Here is a 21,763-nt window from a genome sequence, read left to right on the forward strand (position 1 = left end):
AGCATTTATCAAATACTTAGTCTGTACAGGTCCCTAACACTTATCTTTACCTTAGAGGATTCTCACAGATGGTCTGTGCACTGGAAGCCACAAGTGAGAAAACAGGCTTGGGGCTGGCTGTTAAGTGACTGACTCAAGGCTGTAGAGTGGCAGCTAGTAGGCGTTCAGAGTGGTCCCTGGGAAAGTAACAGGTTGAGAAGAACCTTGATGAATTGTCACAATTGGCAGGGGGTAATTGTCAGCCAGAAATGATTGGTGCAAATTATTAGGTGTGAAGAAGGGACCAGTCAGAGCTTCCCCACTGAATTGCCCAGATGGGGTTAGCAGGTATGACTCCTTAGCAGAACAAAGGGCTTGTTCCTGTAGAGTAGGACTCTGGGGTGTAGACCACACAGAACACTGCCGATCTGACTTTGCACCTGGGAACCTTCAGGGTACCTCATTCTCTTCAACAGAAGGAGGCTCCCTGGGGTCACAGTGGCCCCCCTCATCTTTTTGGTTCCAGGGGGCATCTTCTCTCTGAGAAAGTTTGCCTGCTGTCTTGTCAGGGCCTGCATTCCTGCACTTAAGGTGAGCTAAGGACCTGTTTGTTTGCCTCCACGTCAGGACTGTGGGCCTTGAGAGCAGGCAACGTAGGGGCATCCTGAACTCCAGGCCTGCGGGGGACAGTTTCAGGATCGAGTTTAGGGAACCCTGCAATGGCAAACATGGTCTCTCTCCTAGGTGGGCTCAGGGTTAACAGAATCTCGGAGAGTAAACACTCACTGAGGCAATAATATGCACATTTACTAAGCCCTGGGAGGAATGGTAGTCACGTGGCTCTCGAAGGCGGTGCCCTTAACTTTGAGATGGAGTTTTAATCACAGAAGGCTTTCTGGAGGAGGCAGAATTTTTAAGGCGGCAGGTATTGGTTTCCTGTGGATAGTGAGGATGTGCTTAGCACCCTAGGGACCAGCTAGTTCCCGAGGTGAGCTTTTTGCAGGGAACAAGACTAGAGTGTGGCTGGGTCGAACCGGGTTGGGGGAAGGGCCTGGGGGGCCAGACTCACGAGGTCAGTTTGGGCATGTGTTCTGCGACCTGCCCTAGCGCAGTGTTTTATGATTGGATGCGCCACAACCGGGCTAGGCTGGTGCTCCGGGGCTCCCGGACGCTGGGTGCAGGCCTCGACATCTCAGGTGCCTGGGAGCAGAGCGCTCCAGGCTGGGGGTTAGGCCCGCAGGCTTGGCTGGGCGAGCCTGGCGGTCCGCCCTCACAGCGCAGTTTCAGCGCAATTCCCCTGGGGTCCCGCTGCCTGGCCCGCAGGGGCGAGGCGCGGGCTTCCCCGGGAGCTCTGTGGAGCCGGCGGCCCGCGCCGGTGGCACGAGAGGGCCATCTGCCTGGGTGCGGAGAACTGCAGTGTCCGTGGTGCGAGGCGCGTCCCCTCCGGGCCCCCAGCCCGCGTTCCCTGCCCCGCGCGCACACACCTACAAGACGCCCGCCTGCGCCCGCGGCCCGAGTCCCCGTGCCAGGCCCAGACCCAGACTAGGCGGGGGAGGCGGTGCAGGGATTAGTGGACCCCTCCCCCCAGCGCTCCCCTCGCCCCGCCCGAGGCAGCGAAGACCCCTGGGCCCGGGGGTGGTGAGGGAGCCTCGTCCTGGCGGTGCCCGGGCAGGGGACTCGACCTCACTGGGTGGGGGCCGCACGGCGGCAGGTCGAGGTGCAGGCGCGCAGTCAGGTTGCCGCTCGGCTTGGGTGCGGGGGGGTGGGTGGGCTGAGGGCGGGGGTCGTCTGGTCTCATTCCCCACGCCGAGGCCCCGGCCGGGCGGACAGTGCCCGGGCGGGTAACCCGACCCGACCCGGCTCCCGGTCGCCGTTCACCCCGTGCGGCTGGGCAGGGGGAGGAAGAGGAATGGGGGGAGGGGGAGGGGAAGAGGTGGTGGGTGAAGGGCTGTGGGGACTGCAGGGCCGAATCCCCGGCCTGTCTGCGCTGCTCTAGGGCGGCAGCCCGCGGTGGCTGGGACGAGCCAGCTCCTTGCCTCGCGGGCGTCGGGCCTGCTGCAGGAGGGAGCCCTGGGGCTGTACAGGCTTGGCTCGGGGAAGCAGACCCGAGCTGCTGCCTCCATTTTGTTTCCTGCTCAGCTTGGTCTGTGGTGGTGGTGGTGTGGGTTTGGGGTGCGGCCGGGCAGGGGGTTCACCTGCAGCTGAGCCTGCTCGGGGCCCGAGGCCTCGAAGACCCCAGCCCAAGCCCCCAGGTGAGACCAGCGGTAGGAGGGGGATTGCCTTGGCCTCGGTCCGAGCCGAGCGGGGCTGAGGGCAGGTGCCCAGTGGATGGGGAGCCCGGGCTGTAACCTAAGATGGAGGCTGGGGCTGACGCGGGCCCGAACGGGGCTGGCGGGGCGGTCGGACAGGCCTCAGCCGGGCCAGGTGTCGCCGGGGTTGGGGCCCGAGACGGATAGGGTGGTGCAGCCGTGTGCAGCCCGCGGCCGGCGCAACACCCCGAGGTAGGTGAGGGGATCGGAGTGCCACCCACGACGCCCGCAGGCCCGTACTCTCTTGGGAGGTGCGCGAGGCCTCTGGGGAGCTCGCCTCAGGCCCCGCCCGGCCAGCTTGGCCGGCCCGTAGGCCCAGGCCGCGAGCGGGAGCGCAGAGGGAGGGGAGGGGGCGACAGCGGCGGCTCCGCTGATTGGGCGGCGCGTTCGCGAGCCTGACTTCACCCGCCTTGAACCCCAAAGAGTGAGGCGAGGGAGCGCGCGCGCGGTGGGGGAAGGGGAGCGCGCGCACTCGGGGACCCAGCCGCACGCGGGCCGGCGCGAGGCGCTCCGTCGCACGCGCCGCCGCGGGGGCGCGCGCGGTGGGGGTGTGAGGAGGAGGCGGCGGCGGAATAGGCCGGGGCAGGTCGCGCTGGCTGCCTTCTACTTTGAAGAGAGACGCGGGGGGAGGGGGGTGCGGCGAGCGGCTCCGCTCTCTCCCCACCGCTCCGCTCGCGCCCCAGTGTAATGAGGGTCACCCCCTCCCCCCAGCCGGCCCGGGAGGGGGCTCGGGGCACGGTAACTAGTGCGCTGGGCTGTGTGGCGGGCTGGCGCGAGGAGGAGGGAGGCGGCAGCCGGGCGGGGAAGATGGTGGTGGCCGTGAGGTGAGGGGCGCGGGGGAGGGCCGGGCGCGGCGCGGGGTTGGTGGCCGGCGGCATTGCAGCCGCGGGCCCCCTCCCCCTCCATCACTACTAGCCGGGCTCAGGCCTAGCCGGCCTTGCTGCCGCGAACTTCCTCCCGGCGCGGCCCGTGCCTTGCCGGCCTCCCGCGCGCACCTCGGCCTCCGCCTCCCCTCAGGTAGCTGGCTGGTGGGCGCGGGGACGGCTGCCCTCCCGCCGCAAACTTTGCTTGCTGCTGAATATTGATGAGTGCGATCGGCCGGGCCCAGAGGTGCTGCCGCGAATGCGGGAAGGAGCGCGGCCCGGGCAGGCGGCAGCGGCGTCGGTAGCAGCCATGTTTGTCAAGCTGTAGCAGCTGCTGCTGCCCAGAGTCGGCTTCACCGGCTGCCTCTGTTTCTCCATCTGCCGCGTCCCGGCCTCTGGGCCCAGCAGCCGTGGACCGAGCAGGCCTGCAGCCAGGAAGGCGAGCTTCGCGGTTGCATCCGTTTCGGCCCGTCTACCTTGCGGCCTGGGCACGGCCGCTGCAAACGCGCCGGCTGGGCGCAGGGTGCAGGGCTATTGTGACCGCTGCGCCCGAGCGAGCCAGGAAGGGGGCGGCTTTTTGTGCAGCGTCCGGGAGCCCCCCTCGAATCCCACCGCTCCCTCCCTCTGTGAGATCCGGCCGCTCGACCCCCAGCGGGGGAGGGGAAGGATGATTCCTGTTGGAGATTTGGGAATTTCTATTGCCGGATTGATTTTAATTTTACTTTAGCCCCACTGTCCACCAGTCTGCAGTGCAGGAAAAAAGGACGGGCTGTTTCCATGTGGCAAGATCTGCCTGTCCGGGAAGGTGGAGTTTGGGGAGGCTCACCGAGGCCATTTTTTCGTCGCTAGCTGGGGAACTTTTTCCACCCATGAAAGTGTAGCAAAAAGGCGTGGAGGCCACTAGGCCTTGAGAAATGGCTGCCATTTTGAAGATAAGAGGCAAATGGCCTGCTAACTCAGATTAATTGCTGTGTGTTTGGATTCCAGGTTGATGCTGGCCCAGGATGGATCAGATCTGCGAACTACCTAGAAGAAATTGTCTGCTGCCCTTTTCCAATCCAGTGAATTTAGATGCCCCTGAAGACAAGGACAGCCCTTTCGGTAATGGTCAATCCAATTTTTCTGAGCCACTTACTGGGTGTACTATGCAGTTATCGACTGCCAGTGGAACATCCCAAAGTGCTTATGGACAAGATTCTCCATCTTGTTACATTCCACTGCGGAGACTACAGGATTTGGCCTCCATGATCAATGTAGAGTATTTAAATGGGTCTGCTGATGGATCAGAATCCTTTCAAGACCCTGAAAAAAGTGATTCAAGAGCTCAGTCGCCAATTGTTTGCACTTCCTTGAGTCCTGGTGGTCCAACAGCACTTGCTATGAAACAGGAACCCTCTTGTAATAACTCCCCTGAACTCCAGGTAAAAGTAACAAAGACTGTCAAGAATGGCTTTCTGCACTTTGAGAATTTTACTTGTGTGGACGATGCAGATGTAGATTCTGAAATGGACCCAGAACAGCCAGTCACAGAGGATGAGAGTATAGAGGAGATCTTTGAGGAAACTCAGACCAATGCCACCTGCAATTATGAGCCTAAATCAGAGAATGGTGTAGACGTGGTCATGGGAAATGAACAAGACAGCACACCAGAGAGTAGACACGGTGTAGTCAAATCGCCATTCTTGCCATTAGCTCCTCAAACTGAAACACAGAAAAATAAGCAAAGAAATGAAGTGGACGGCAGCAATGAAAAAGCAGCCCTTCTCCCAGCCCCTTTTTCACTAGGAGATACAAACGTTACCATAGAAGAGCAATTAAACTCAATAAATTTATCTTTTCAGGATGATCCAGATTCCAGTACCAGTACATTAGGAAACATGCTAGAATTACCTGGAACTTCATCATCATCTACTACACAGGAATTGCCATTTGTAAGCAGTTTTTGGTACAACTTAAATATATACATAAATGTATATATACAGGCAACTTAAAGGGAAACCTGACTAGTTGGTTTTTAGCTGCTTATCAATTGACAGCTGAAAGCCTATTGATAATGACAGGCTTTTTAGGGAAATTTTGATTCATTTATTGTATGAGTTTGATTATTTTCAGATTTTCCCAATTAACTCTCCATTGAAGCTTGGCTAAGAAAACTTTTAAAGAGTGTTAGATTGAGTTCAGATTGAATTTTTCAAGATGGAGATATATACATTTGCTAAGCTTTTTTTTTTTTTTTTTTCCAGTGTGCTTTGGCTTGCTGGTATCACGAGTACATGTGAACCAATTAATTTCCTGGAGTCCTGTTCTCCGCTAAGTCATGGCTTTTTTTTTTTTTTTTTTTGAGTTGATGAGGTGACTCTTGGCTTTAGATTGAAGAGCATTTTAGGCACAAAATGAGAGTACCCAAGATGAGATGGCTTTCTTGGACATCAGTTAAAATTTAAATTAGTTTTTTTCCTGCTGAAGGTACAGCATCCTGTGCTCTAGACAGCTACTTCTATCAGAGTAGACTCTTGAATCATTTCTCGTTTTTAATTTTGAAGTACATATATATATATATATATATATATATATATATATATGTATGTGTGTGGTATGTGTGTACATGTGCAGAAATGGAAAAAAATCTTGAGTTAGTGTGCTATTAGTGGTAAATGACAAAGTTTTTTTATTTGATTTTATGCAGAATTTCTTAGCTGTCTCTAGTTAGCTAAATGACCCATTGATTCTCTTAGCCTCAGTTTTATCATCTTTAAAATTTGAAACTGCTTGATGAAAGGTTCCCTTCAGCTTTTAAGTATTTGATTCAGATTTTGTTCCTGCCCAGCCATAATGTCAGAGTCACCTGTAATGTCAGAGAGGATTCCCCGACCCCCCACCAAATAAAATGCCTCTGAAATACTGTGTAAAGATTTAAAGAAAAAAATTTTATGGTGTTCGTTGATAATTTTGAGTGCATTAGACATTCACTCTACTAATAGCCCTGCTGTTCTTTAAAGTTAAGAAAGAGAGACTGTGGGTGTGTTGCTTTTGTTTCTGTTGGTTCATATATTAAATATGTTTTAGTATTCCTTGGTTTCTTAGCAGTTGCATATTTTAAAAAATTATTTGGCACTTATCTTGAGTCTGTATGGTCCTAGAGGTTTTTTAGTGTGGATACCAATTGGCAGTTGTGTCGGCAATCTATTGGCAGCTCAGAGAAATCCTTTTTTTGGGGGGGGGCTCACATTGAAATATGTCTTACATCTATATAGTTTTGCATTTTTATTTACATCAAACAGATCTGATGGTGGAGATAGATGTTTCTAGTGGCATACAAATACAATTAGAATTAAAAATCTGGTTCTCATCAAATTGATGTAGTGGATATTGGTTTTTAATAAAAACAACTGGGAATATTGGATCCTATATACAGTATGTTATGCACCTAAAATGGGAGTTAGCAAATCTTTGTAAATGTAGAAATGCTTTTTTTGGGCAGAAAATCTAAATTGCTCATAGACTTTATGGGCTTGAAGAAGCAAGTATCTTTAATTTGTTCTAATAGGCCTTAATTCAAGATAGTGGATAAAAATCTATTGCTTTGATTTTTGCTTTTGATATTTTCAACTGAGAACTTAAAGTGAAGTCATCTCAGAATGCAAGGTTAGCTGAACAGTGTAGGTTGGGAAAAGTATCATGAAAAATATTCTGTGCAACCTCACACTATTGATGTATTCATACTAGTCACAATTGATTCATTGATGCAGCTGGTATAGAGCACTTACTCGGTAATGTGCTCAGAGCTGGAAATTTAGAAAATCTATAGCAAATGTTGTCTTTTACTCTGTCTGTAATACTGTGATAGAATGTGATTCCCTTGGCTTGAGTAAGAGTAGTTAATAGGGTATAAACCCCCTTTGTGGAGTTAGAGAAAGACAAGTAATTTAAGATCATATTGTCTGTTGTTTTTTATATCTAGCTGTAAGCAGACTGTTTTCCTCCTCATAAATGAGTAGCCTCTTCAGTTTCCCTGCATGTGCTCTTCAGTTATTTTCTCTGCATACAGTGATGTGAAATGATTGTCATTGTAATTAATTCTGACCTGGTGCTTTCATACTTATTTGGGTTGATTCTAATTCTTGCCAGTGTACATATACAGTGTACAGAGTTTTGTACATTGTAGGTGCTTGATAAAATCATGAAGGAAGGTTGGTCCCTACAGCTCCAAGTTTAAACAGGCAATAACTTTACAGTTTATTGAGTGCTCTGGTCTGTTTTATCTGATTGGGTCTTCATAGCCTTGTGAAAAGCCTAGTTAAAAAAAAAAAAGGTACAGAAGACATAAGTCATCCTTCAAGGCACTTGAGATTATTGGAGATAAGACTGAAACCCTTGATATTATCTAATTACTTTTGGTTTTCAATAGTGACTTCTGAAGGACATTCTTGCCTAGGTAATTCCTGGTTTTCTCACTTGCAGGTTGACTTGCAGCAGTTTGTTTTCTACTCTTTTTTGCTTAGATATTTCAAGGAGAATTTACACTATGGCAGTATTCATGGATGTGGGGATCCTCAAAATGCTTAATATGTAGTTAGCCCCAGGAGGGTATGATGTACATACTGTATTGGTGGTTCTCTTTTTTTAAAGAAGACCACTGAAAATGAATCCCTTTAAAATGGGAACTAAAATTTCATAATAGGGAGAAAAAGGTTTATTAAAGATTTTATGTTGAAAAGTAAAATTAAGATTAAGAAAATAAGTTTTTAAACCTCAACCAAAATTTTGGTTATGACGACAACTATTTGTTATAATGCAAGAATCGAATAGATTTAAAAAAAATTTTGTCGAGCAAAATTGTACAATAGGGAGATGACATACTTTATTTTTCTTGACTTTCTCATCATGATGGTGAGGAAGATAAGTTTTTGTAAAACTATTTAAGGATTTAATCAATTTTAATAAGATTCTCTTTTTATAAATGTCCACCATGGAACACTTCAAGCATGTACCAAAGAACAGATAATAATAGATATCCCCATGTACTTCTCACTCAGCTTAAAGAATTACTGCTATTTGCCAGTCTTGTTTTATCCTTCCTTCATTATGTCATTCACTAATATTTCTTAAATCTTTGATGTTTATCATAACTCTTTGAAGCTCCTGTCTTGTTAGCCTTGTCAGTGTCACTTGTTTACTGGTTGACCTAGATAATCTTTTCTTTGCCTGTAATTGGAGTGGTGGTTCTTTATTATTTACATTGATGTTAAGAAACAGCATCTTTTGCCAAATTTGTTTGCAGTTTTAACTTGTAATTGATTTACACTGTTATACTAGTTAGTGCCTCATTAGGTAGCGATAGATACTGTATTTTCCATGGGATGGATGTTGAATAGACATTTTTACTGCTTAAAAATAATTTGTTGTTGTAACAATGTCCTCTTCTCTACAATCTTGGGGATTCAGGAAATACTCAGAAACCACCCCCTGTTCTAAGTTTTGTGCTATGGATGTTTAAGTGGCTCAGGAACTTGAGTGGAGAGATGAAGAAATCTAGAGCAGTCAAGGCTTCAGAGAAGTGGGACTTGATTGGCCTTGGCTGCATTGGGTTTGGTTAGGTTTAGAAGGGTGCTTTGGATATGGTGAATTAAATTAACGGTATTTTCAGAAGATACTTATTGGGGATTGGTTGGATAGGATGGGTGTAGTCAGGTAATAGGGCCTGGAAATCCAGATTGTGGCATTTGTTACTGATGTGATAGGAACTGGGAGCCAGCAAGGGATTTTAGCTAAGTGATATGATGAAATCTGTGTTTGGAAAACTGGCTGGGAGAGAGTAGAGGCAATGTTAACATGGAGGCATCTGTTGGCAATGATAATTAAAACTTAGACTTGAGCTGAATGAGTATAGAATGAAAAGGGGTAAATCCAAAAGTTATTTCAGAGGAGGGTAATTGGCAGCCCTTTTGGGGTTGCCTGGATTTGAGAAATGGTGGAGAGAGATGAGTGCAGATGATGTGTACAAGGCTTGTCTTACTGGTACCTGGGACAAAAATGTTTCCTCGGGGGTTCTTTCCTCTTATCATCATCAAGCAATTCTCCATTCCCTCCTTTCCCCTCTGAGAGGAAAATTGATCCTATCTCCATACTTCTCAGGTTCTGCCCTCCATCTGACTCCTTCCTTCCCACTGGAGGACCTTGATTCATTCATTACTTTTTCCTCTTTCCCTCTGGGGTCTTAAGTCTCTACTTTTCCGCTGAATCATTTTTTCTACTTAAAAAACAGGATAATGTCTTGCTGTTCTAAAGGAATTTTCCTGTATTCTGTAACCCCTGCAGTGGTGAATTCCTGGAAAGAGTTGTCTACTTTGTTTACGTTTCCTTAAAGCTCTGTGGATTGGCTTCTGTATCTTCTACCATGCTGCAACTGTTCTTTCAAATTGACAAGTGACACTTTGATACTTACCTATTAGAGTTGCAGCAATTTGGCCACCACGCCTTTAAATGGTCATTTTGAACTGCTCTCTTTTCTTCCTCTTTCCATCATTTTCTACAGTTTCATCCACTTTCACTGATTGGCTTTACAGCTACTCTGCTGTGTGAATACTCTCTCAACCTGACTTCAGAGCCTCAGACCAAGAAATACTGAATGCCAACCAAGCTTCCACCTGTATCACATTCATTTTTGAACCATCTCTTACTGCCAAACATGCATTTCCTTCTGTTAATGATGGCATCATCCTCCTGTTCATCTCAAGGCTGGAAACCTTGGAGTCACTTACTCATTTATATGATCAAAACACATTTGAATACCTTCTCTATGCCAGACACTGCTAGTATAAAGAAAAAGATAGTCTGTTTTTAAGGAACCTTTGCTGTTTGGGAAAGGTAAGTGTAAACAGTGATAATGCAGAATACTAAATGGTCTGGTAGGTGTTATAGATGCAGTGTTGTGGGAATGTGGAAGAAGGCATGCTTAGAATAATCAGGGAGAACTTTACAGAAGGCTTATGTATAATTTGAGCAGAAACATGCCAGTAAGTAAGAAGGAATAGCATATGCAAGTGGAAGAAATTCCTTGATAGGAATCTGTGAGGAATGGGGTTGTTAGATTATAAAATAGAAAGCTGTATAGGCCTTAAATGCCATTGTATAGAGTTGTTTTTTATGCTATTTCTGAATTTTGCAAATTCCTCTGTCTTCTTATTTCTTCATTCCCATTCTATGAGGTGTTAATCACTGGTCTTCATACAGTTTTTCTTTCCATTCTGTCTTACACAAAATTGCCTCTGGCCTCCAAAATAAGAAATACTAGGTCTCTGGTTAAAGCTTTACCTTCAGTGCCTCACTCCTCTCCCCGTTTGCCTAAAAAATAAAGCCCAAATTCAGCATCTTTTTGATAAGACCCCCCCCCTCTTCTTAAATCTCATCTGCTATACCCTGGGCATACCCTTGGTTCAACCAAACTGAACTGTTAATAGTGCCTTGCTCCACATTCTCCCTGGCTTATGCCTTTCTCCTGATTTATCTTTGCATCTCAACTGTATATATATATATATATATATATATATATATATATATATAGCATGGTACCTTCTTTGTAGTGGACACTCATTTGTTGAGTGAAAGAATGAATGGTATTGTTACAGAGGTACAAGTTGTGGAGCGGAGTAAATTTTAGGTAGGAAGGTGATGAGTGGATTGTCAGCATCCATCTTCAGTATATCAAATTTCAAAACTTGAGAACTTTTTTTTTTTCATCTCCCCGTGTACTCAATTTCTAAGGGCTTTGATTTTGAGCTCCTAGATATCTCAAGCATTCATTTTTTTCTTCTCCAATCTTTCAGTCTTTAGTTAAGGGTATTAAATCATAATGCTTTTAAGTTGGACAGATCTCTTGAGTGTGTACTGTGCTTCCTGTTTAGTTGGAGAAGCCCTTTCTCTCTCAGAGGCCTAGTTGCTCATCTGTAGATTGGGTTGTACCTTACATGCATGCTTGTTTGAGGGTACAACAAGGTAATTTATAGGAAGCAGCCAGACAGTGTTAGTGCTAAAGTTAGCGTTCAGTAAGTGATGTCTGTTATTATATGCCAAGAGCCAAACACATTTGGAAGCTACTTGTGAATTTTGAAAAACATCTTGGCATTTTTGCTTTTTTCTCTATTCCAAACTCTTTTCTTCCCTAATTGGTAAGATAAGGAAATTACTGTTGACAGTTTTAGTTTTTGTTTAAAAGTCAGGGTAATTTGATCCATTTTGTTTGGTAATCACAAGAATTTAAGTGCAGTAGGATCAGTATCTTTTTGTACCCCAACTATTAAGTAGCATAACTTTATTACATTGTTGTTTTTTGTTGGATGTCCTATGTAGTGGTTATAAATGTTTCCTTTCCACCCCTTGGTTTTCAGGGTGGTCCACCAAAAGGAGACACCACCTCTTTTCTAGTGGCAGGTTTGATTTTCATTGAACAGTTGTTTTGAAACTTTTAAAATGATCTCAAATGTAGCCTTTTGAAGAAATTGTGAATCTTTTTAGTTAGAAAAGTAATAAATATTGATGGTTAAAAAAAGTCAAACTTGAAAAGGGAATGTAGAAGTGTATTTCTTTATACCCCTCATAGCTTCATTTCTACCCTTGGTATATTGTTAGAATTTTCTTTATGTATACCTTTTTATTTTTTATTGTAAGACCTTTAAAAAAATTTACTTTGATATTATTAATGTACAATTACATGAGCAACATTATGGTTACTAGACTCCCCCTATTATCAAGTGCCCACCGCATACCCCATTACAGTCACTGTCCATCAGCGTAGTAAGATGCCATAGAATCATTACTTGTCTTCACTGTGTTATATTGCCTTCCTGTGTACCCCCCTACCCCCGCTACATTGTGTGCTAATTGTAATATCCCTCTTTTCCCCTTATCCTTCCCTTCCCACCCATCTTCCCCAGTCCCTTTCCCTTTGGTAACTGTTAGTCCATTCTTGGGTTCTGTGAGTCTGCTGCTGTTTTTTTCCTTCAGTTTTTGCTTTGTTCTTACACTCCACGGATGAATGAAATCATTTGGTACTTGTCTTTCTCCACCTGGCTTATTTCACTGAGCATAATACCCTCTAGTTCCATCCATGTTGTTGCAAATGGTAGGATTTGTTTTCTTCTTATGGCTGAATAATATTCCATTGTGTATATGTACCACATCTTCTTTATCCATTTCATCTACTGATGGACACAGGTTGCTTCTATTTCTTGGCTATTATAAATAGTACTATGATAAACATAGGGGTGCATATGTTTTCATGAATCTGAAACACATGAATCTGATACACATATTATTCAATACCTTGGTTAATGTGTTACAGACACGTTTTCATGTGAGCATGTAGATGTCCATTCTTTTTTTTTTTGTTATGAAATTTTTATTGAGACAAATGTAGACTCACATGCAGTTTTAAGAAATAATGCAGAGAGATCCCTTGTATATTTTGCCTGATTTTGCAATGGTAATGTTTTTCAAAAATGTTGTATCATAGCTAGGATATTGACATTCATATAACCGACCAGTCTTATTGAGGTATCCTCAGTTTTTGTTCTCTTGAATTTTTTTTCTGAGAAAATTCTGTATTTCTGTAAAGATACATTCCAAATGTCCTCAGTTTTACTGTACTCTTTTGTGTGTATGTCTTATAAGTTCCTTACCTTTTTGTCACCTGTGTAGATTTGTATATACACTACCACAGTCAAATATGTACTGAACACAAGAGGATCTCTCCTGTGGCCCTTCTCCTTTCTGGCAGCCCTTCTTCTAACCTTTACTAACTACTAATCTGCCCTTTGTTTCTAAAATTTTTTCATTTCAAAAATGTTAATGTGAACGAAATCATACATTATGTAGCCTTTTGGGATTGAGTTTTTTCAATCAATATTGTATCTCTTTATTACTAAGTAATATTCCATGGTATGTGTACATCACAGTTTAGCCATTTACCTGTTAAAGAACATCTGGGCTTATTCTAGCTTTTGGCTGTTAAAAGTGCCATAAACATTTTGTGTGAATGTAAGTTTTGATTTATCTGGGATAAATGCCGAAAAGTACAATTGATGAATCATATGGGAATGGCATGTTTGGTTTTATAAGAAACTGCTAGCCTGATTTCCTGACTGACTATACCATTTACATTCTCATCAGCAGTATATGAGTGATCCTGTTCCTCTGCATCCTTGTCATCATTTGGTGGTGTCACAATTTTTATTTTAGCTATATTTGTAGTTAGTAATGATATTTCATTATGGTTTTAATTTGCATTTTCCTGATAGTTATGATGTTGAACATCTTTTTGTGTGTGCTTAATTTGTCATCTGTGTAGCCTCTTCGGTAAAATATATTTGTCTTTTGCACATTTATCTAATTGGATTTTTTTTTTTTTTTACTGTTAAGTTTTGAGAGTTACTTATATATTCTAGATGATGACCTGTATTCTTTATGATGGCTATATATGAACCATAATTTTTAAGTACTCCTTCCACTTTAGATAATTGGAGAACCAGTAAAATCATACATACTTCTGGTTTCCCCTTAATAAATTGGAGCAGATTATAGTGTTTTTTGCTGTTACTAGGTGAGATTATTTTATTAAGCCTCTTCAAGTTCTTCAGAATCTCCAGTGACTTATGTAAAACGCCATAATACTCTGTTAAAGATTGCTAGGATAAAATCCATTTTGGAAGATGAACAATTATATTTACACATTAGATTAAATTAAAAATAATTACTGGTTATATGATACCCCCTCGTATACCAGGAAGAGTCTGAAGATAGTCTTTCTTTGTAAATTATGAGAAAATACTCCCCTTGTCATCACTGATTTCTCATGATGCTGTAATTGGAGCTGTTGGGAATCCCTCATGAAAGTAGGCAATGTGCAAGTTATATCCGTACCCAATAAAAATAACTGATATTAATGCCATGCTAATTGTCATTGGAATTCTACATCCAAAGGCATTTCTTTAACATTGCAGTTGGTTCAATTGACAGTTTATTGAACCTGTTTTTATAATTAGTCTACCCAGGAATAGTACCTCTACCATGCCATGATCTGTAAAGAATTGCCGAGTAGTTGTTAAGAGGTAATAAAATTTTACATTTAAAGTGCTTTTTTAACATACCAGTTTTCAATCAGAAGTGTTAAGTACATGTAATTAAACCACTGAAATTAGTTCTTTGGTGGAGTAGATTAGAGTTGTAAGTCTTGATAGGCACCTTATTTATTTCATAGTAATGTCTGAAATTATTTCTTAAGGATAAACTGCTGATAGTGGAATTATCAGGGCAATTAAATTTTTTGTGTCTCTTTGATGTACCTACTTATTTATGGCTTTTCAAAATAATTGTACCATTTTGCATAGTTTTAAACAGTGTATAAGTATAGCATTTGCTCCAATTTGATAGCAAAGTTAACTTGGCATTAATGTTCTAAGTTTTTATTAAATGAGTGCATAATTCTTCCACAAAATTGATTTAATCAATACTTTATTTTTGACAATGATTTGTTTACTGTTTGAATTTTTCCTGTGACCTTTGTGAATATCCTTTGTTGATTTACCTATTTGAATTTTAATGTTTTATAGGTATTACCCTTTTATCTCATTGTTTATAAATATTCTCAATCTCTTTCTCTGTAGTTGTACAGCCAAATTTTCACTTTTCAAATAGCCGGATCTGTGTTTTGGAGAGATTTCTTATATTGATTCAAAGCTTATTCTACTTAAATATTTGATAAACCAACTTTACAGACTTGTAAAAATATGAAGAAATCATATCTGCTACAGTATTACTGATTTAATAGCGATTTTATTGTAATATCCAGCACTATGCTGATGATTACTTTTATAGTGCCTTTAATATCCTTTTTGAAAACAAATTCTTAGAGAGCTGTGGAAGGAATATTTCCCTCTGTAATAGTTACCTATTCTGCCTAACAAATTATCTAGATATTTAGCAGCCTAAAAGAATATTTATCTCGCAGAGGGTTAGGAATCAGGGAGTGGCTTAGCTGGGTGTTTCTGGCTCAAGAGTCTCATGAGATTGCAAGCAAGATGTTGGTCTGGAATACAGTAATTTGAAGGCTGTAGGGTTACTCACATGGCTGCTGCCTCTTTGTAGGAGGCCTGAGTTCCTTGCCAGGTGAACCTCTCCATTGCGCTGCTCACAGTGTGTAGCTGGTTTCCCCCAGATTGAGTGATCCAAGAGAGGTTGAGAGACCCAAGCAGGATGATCCAAGGGGATATTATGGGAAGAGAATGTGCAAAAACATGACTACCATGAAATGGGATCATTGGGGACCAACCATCTAGGGGGCTGGTTACCACACACACCCAAGAAGAAATGAATAGTTTTAATTAAGAGGATAAAGCTTAATGAAGTGTATAAAATAGACCACTTTTTATTTTAAGTGTGCTAGTGGACTTTGTTTTTTCAAATTGAATTTTGAATAGGTATATGATTCAAAAATTATTGATGTGAAAAATAACCAGTGAAGTACCTGTACCTGTTTGCTCAGTTAACACCTTAAATTTCTGTGGCTCTTCCCATTTTTATTGTGCAAGATTATTAATCTAGGTTTTTCACTGAATATATTGTTGAGATCTTTCCATCTTAGAACATAGTTTTCTCATTCTTTTTACACCTGGATAGCATTCTATTGTATGAATGTTTGCGCATTTTCAATTCAAAATTCCCTTTTCTAAAAGTGAACAACCAACCATTCACATAAATAATTTTGAAAGTATGCAAATACATCTGTAGGATAAATCTCTAGAATTGAAATTTTGGTTCAAAGTTAAATATGTTTATAACTTTAAAAAATATTGCCAAGTGTCCTACTAAAAGAGTACAGTATTTGTGGGGGATATATTCCAAGACCCCTGGTGGATGACTGAAAGCACAGATAGTACCAAACCGTATGTATAATGTCTTTTTCCTGTGTATACCTACATATGATAATGTTTAATTTACAAATTAGGCCCAGTAAGAGATTAACAATAGTAACTAATAGAACAGTTATAACAATATGCTGTAGTAAAAGTTATGTGAATGTGGTTTCTCTCAGAGTATGTAATTTATTATGTTCACCCTTCTTGTGATGATGTGAGATGATAAAATGCCTATGTGGTAACATGAAGTTCAGTGAATGGTAGGCACTGTGAGTAGCATTAGGTTACTATTTAGCCCTGATTCATCAGGAGGATGATCATCTGTTTCAAGCCTGCTATTTAGCTTGGGTAACTGAAACTTCAGAAAGTGAAACCTTGGGTAAGGGGATATTTACACTCCCAACCAGTAGTATATGAATGTGCCTATTTCAGTGGGCATTCTTTAGTTAGTTTTTATTGTGGTAAAATACACCTAGCATAAAATTTACCATTCTAACCGTTTTTAAGTGCAGTTAAGTAGTGTTAAGAATATTCATATACTTTTGTGCAGCCATTCTCCAGAACTCTTTCCATGTGGCAAAACTGAAACTATACCCATTAAGCAACTTTCCACTTCCCCCTGCCCCCAGTCCTGGCAACCACCATTCAACTTTCTGCCACTGAATTTGTTTTAGATATCTCATGTAAGTGGAATCATACTGTATTTATCTTTTGTGACTGGCTTATTTCCTATGTATGTATCATCTGTCAGACTTTTCTTCTGTTTAAAAGGTACTCCATTGTATGTAAGACACATTTTCTTTATCCATTCTTCAGTTGATGGATACCTTTTGGCTATTGTGAATAATGTTGGCATGAACATTTGTCTACCAATCTCTCTTCATGATTCAGTGGAGCCTCTTAATGAAGATACTTCTTATAGCTGAGGGGGGAAAAGGAATAGTAAACATTTATTTGATACCTAAGTAACCCAGAATTTGGATATTCTACTTTTTTCCTTTTTCCTTTTTTTTTTTTTAGTTTTAGTTTCTTAAGGTATTTTTTTCTTGATTAGCATTGACTTTAAAAAATCAGACACCATTTATATAATTTTACATAGGAATTTTTTTCTACATTTCATCTTTGTATGCATGGTAACTGCATTTTTAACATAATTTACATATTGTAAAATTAACCCTCTTAAAGGGTACAACTCAGTGACTAGTACATTTACAAAGTTGAATAATCAGAACCAATATCTCAGAGCATTTTGTCACCCAAAAAGAAACTTAATCAGCAGTCACTCCACATTCTTCCCCTCCCTTAGTCCCTGGCAGCCATTAGTTTACTTTCTGTCTTTATGTGTTTATTTATTCTTGATAATTCATGGCCTTTTATATCTGCCTTTTTTCACTTAGCATAATATTTTCAGGTTTATCTATGTTGTATGTATAATTGTCAAATAATACTGCATTGTACAGATATGCCACATTTTGTTTATTCATCAGTTGATGGAATTTGTTTCCACTTTTTGACTGTTGTGAACATTTGTATACAAGTTTTTATATGAAGATACATTTTCAGTTCTCTTGGGTATATTCCTAGGACTGGTATTGCTAGGTCATACAATGATACTATGTTTAACATTTAGAGGAATCACCAGACTGTTTTGCACAGAGCCTGTACCATTTTACAATACTCTTTAAAAAAAATTTTTTTAAATTTTGTTATCATTAATCTACAATTACATGAAGAACATTGTTTACTAGGTTCCCCCCTTCACCAAGTCCCCACCACCCCATTACAGCCACTGTCCATCAGCATAGTAAGATGCTGTAGAATCACTACTTGTCTTCACTGTGTTGCACAGCCCTCCCCATGCCCCCCCATATTATACATGCTAATCGTAACACCCCCTTTCTTTTGCCCTGCCCTTATCCCTCCCTCCCTACCCATCCTCCATAGTCCCTTTCCCTTTGGTAACTGTTAGTCCATTCTTGGGTTCTGTGATTCTGCTGCTGTTTTGTTCCTTCAGTTTTTCTTTGTTCTTATACTCCACATAAGAGTGAAATCATTTGATACTTGTCTTACTCCGCCTGGCTTATTTCACTGAGTATAATACCCTCTAGCTCCATCCATGTTGTTGCAAATGGTAAGATTTGTTCTCTTCTTATGACTGAATAATATTCCATTGTGTATATGTACCACATCTTCTTTATCCATTCATCTACTGATGGACACTTAGGTTGCTTCCATTTCTTGGCTATTGTAAATAGTGCTGTGATAAACATAGGAGTGCATCTGCCTTTTTCAAACTGGGCTGCTGCATTCTTAGGGTAAATTCCTAGAAGTGGAATTCCTGGGTCAAATGGTATGTCTATTTTGGCTTTTTGAGGAACTTCCATACTGCTTTCCACAATGGTTGAACTAATTTACATTGCCACCAGCAGTGTAGGAGGGTTCCCCTTTCTCCACAACCTCGCCAACATTTGTTGTTTGTCTTTTATATGGTGGAGATCCTTACTGGTGTGAGGTGATATCTCACTGTGGTTTTAATTTGCTTTTCTCTGATGACTGGTGATGTGGAGCATCTTTTCATGTGTCTGTTGGCCATCTGAATTTCTTCTTTGGAGAACTGTCGGTTCAGCTCCTCTGCCCATTTTTTAATTGGATTATTTGCTTTTTGCTGAGGTATGTGAGCTCTTTATATATTTTAGATGTCAACCCTTTATCAGATCTGTCATTTATGAATATATTCTCCCATACTTTAGGGTAACTTTTTGTTCTGTTGAAGGTCTCCTTTGCTGTACAGAATCTTTTCAGCTTGATATAGTCCCACTTGTTCATTTTTGCTTTTGTTTCCCTTGCCCGGGGAGATATGTTCATGAAGAAGTCGCTCATGTTTATGTCCAAGAGATTTTTGCCTATGTTTTTTTCTAGTTTTATGGTTTCATGACTTAACATTCAGGTCTTTGATCCATTTTGAATTTACTTTTGTGTATGGGGTTAGACAGTGATCCAGTTTCATTCTCTTACATGTAGCTGTCCAGTTTTGCCAGCACCATCTGTTGAAGAGACTGTCATTTCCCCATTTTATGTCCATGGCTCCTTTATCGTATATTTATTGACCACATATGTTTGGGTTAATCTCTGGAGTCTCTGTTCTGTTCCACTGGTCTGTGGCTCTGTTCTTGTGCCAGTACCAAATTGTCTTGATTACTGTGACTTTGTAGTAGAGCTTGAAGTTGGGGAGTGAGATCCCCCCCACTTTATTCTTCTCAGGATTGCTTTAGCTATTTGGGGTCTTTGGTGGTACAATATGAATTTTTGAACTATTCCAGTTTGTTGAAGAATGCTGTTGGTAAATTGATAGGGATTGCATCAAATCTGTATATTGCTTTGAGCATGATGGCCATTTTGACGATATTAATTCTTCCTAGGTAAGAGCATGGGATGTTTCCATTTGCTAGTGTCTTTTTAAATTTCTCTTAAGAGTGTCTTACAGTTTTCAGGGTATAGGTCTTTTACTTCTTTGGTTAGGTTTATTCCTAGGTATTTTATTCTTTTTGATGCTATTGTGAATGGAATTGTTTTCCTGATTTCTCTTTCTATTAGTTCATTGTTAGTGTATAGGAAAGCCACAGATTTCTGTGTGTTAATTTTGTATCCTGCAACTTTGCTGTATTCCAATATCAGTTCTAGTAGTTTTGTAGTGGAGTCTTTAGGGTTTTTTATGTATAATATGTCATCTGCAAATAGTGACAGTTTAACATCTTTACCAATTTGGATTGGTTGTATTTCTTTGTTTTGTCTAATTACCGTGGCTAGGACCTCCAGTACTTGTTGAGTGACAGTGGGGAGAGTGGGCATCCCTGTCTTGTTCCCGAACTCAAAGGAAAAGCTTTCAGCTTCTCGCTGTTCAGTATGATGTTGGCTGTGGGCTTATCATATATGGCCTTTATTATGTTGAGGTACTTGCCCTCTATACCCATTTTGCTGAGAATTTTTATCATGTATGGATGTTGAATTTTGTCGAATGCTTTTTCAGCATCTGTGGAGATGATCATGTGGTTTTTATCTTTCTTTTTGTTTGTGTAGTGGATGAGGTTGATGGATTTTCGAATGTTGTACCATCCTTGCATCCCTGGGATGAATCCCACTTGGTCATGGTGTATGAACCTTTTGGTGTATTTTTCAATTCAGTTTGGTAATATTTTGTTGAGTATTTTTGCATCTACTACAATACTCTTAATGTATGAGAGTTCTAATGTCTTCAAATTTTTGACAACCCTTTTTTCATTTAAAAAATTTTAGGTAGTGTAGAGAGTGTGTTGTAACCTCATTGTGGTTTTAATTTACATTTCCTGGTGACTAATGGTATTGAGTATCCTTTCCTGTCCTTATTGACCATTTGTATAGCTTCTCTGAAGTTTGTATGTAAGTCCTTTGCCTTAAAAAAAAAAAAATTGGGTAATTTGTGTTTTAATTGTTGCAGTATTTCTTTATATATTCTGGATACAAATCCTTTATTAGATGTGATTTGTAAGTTTTTATTTCTTCTGTGGAGTGTTTTACTTTCTTGATGGTATCCTTGAAGCACCAAGGTTTTAATTTTAATGAAGTCCAATTTATCAATTATTTGCCTTTGCTTGTGTTTTTGGTGTAATATTTGAGAAACCATTGCCTAATCCAAGATTAGGAAGATTTCCTCCTGTGTTTTCTCCTAAAAGTTATATTTTTAGCTCTTACATTTAGATCTTTGATGCATTTTTAATTTTTGTATGTGGTGGGAGGGAGGGGACTAACTTTTTTGCATGTGGCTATCCAGTTGTCTTGACACCATTTGTTGAAAAGACTTGTGTCCTTACTGAGTGATCTTAGCACCCTTATTGAAAATATATATGGATTTATTTCTTGACCCTGAATTCTGATCTTCTACTGATCTCTATGTCTATGCTGCAACTGGCACACATTTTTGATTGATGTAGCTTTGTCGTAAGGTTTGAGATTGGGGAGTGTGTGTCCTCTAATTTTTTCATTTTCAAGATTGTTTTTGGATATTCTGTATTTTCATATAAATTTTAGGGTCAGCTTGTCAATTTCTGCAAAACAGGGAACTGGAATTTTGATTGAGGTTGTGTTGAATTTCTGAGATCGTTTTGGGGCTTATCTTTGAAATATTGTCTCCAATCTAGAAACGTGGGATGTAGCTTTCAGCATACAAGTCTTGCATTGCTTTTAAAACATTTCTCCCTAAGTATTTTATGTTTTTGATGCTATTTTAAATAGAATTGTTAATTTTGTTTTTGCGTCATTGTTGGAGTATAGAAATAGAGTGGGTTTTTATATATTGATCTTGTATCTTACAGTCTTGCTGAACTCATTTAATAGTTTAAAAACTTTTTTGTAGAATTTTCTATAAATAAGATCATGTCATCTGCAAATAGAGGTAGTTTCACTTTTTCCTTTCTAAACCTAATGCTTTATTTCTGCTTCTTGCCTAGTTAATCTTGGCTAGAACCTGCAGAATAATGCTCGGTAGAAATGGCAAAAGTGGACATTATTCTGGTAGGACTGATACAGGGGAGAATGCACTCAGATATTCACTATTAAATATGATTTGTCTGTGAGTTTTTCATGTATGTCCTTCATCAGATTGAGGAAGGTCCTTTTTATTCCTACTTTGTGGAATGTTTTTATTATGAAAGGGTGCTAGGTTTTC

The 21,763-nt window shown here is 41.2% G+C and overlaps 1 protein-coding gene across 10 annotated transcripts in view; it reads left to right on the plus strand.

Moving 5' to 3' along the window:
* The first annotated feature begins 2,104 nt into the window (after positions 1 to 2,104).
* The window catches only part of NSD1 (nuclear receptor binding SET domain protein 1), a 188,724-nt gene continuing 169,065 nt past the window's right edge, over positions 2,105 to 21,763 (plus strand). For 2 of the 10 annotated variants that reach the window (XM_036886927.2, XM_057492295.1), the window contains exons 1-3: positions 2,757 to 3,026; positions 4,139 to 4,252; positions 4,993 to 5,082. In XM_036886927.2, the coding sequence (XP_036742822.2) occupies positions 4,223 to 4,252; positions 4,993 to 5,082 (120 nt within the window). In that variant the 5' untranslated portion in view covers positions 2,757 to 3,026; positions 4,139 to 4,222. Of the gene's footprint in view, positions 2,232 to 2,291; positions 2,481 to 2,751; positions 3,027 to 3,069; positions 3,306 to 4,138; positions 5,083 to 21,763 lie in introns of those variants that run through there. The other 8 variants (XM_036886928.2, XM_057492289.1, XM_036886929.2 and 5 more) reach the window with 8 other exon arrangements.

This window comes from Manis pentadactyla, chromosome 2 (genome assembly GCF_030020395.1).
Source record: "Manis pentadactyla isolate mManPen7 chromosome 2, mManPen7.hap1, whole genome shotgun sequence".
In the NCBI taxonomy this organism is placed as follows: Eukaryota; Metazoa; Chordata; class Mammalia; order Pholidota; family Manidae; genus Manis; species Manis pentadactyla.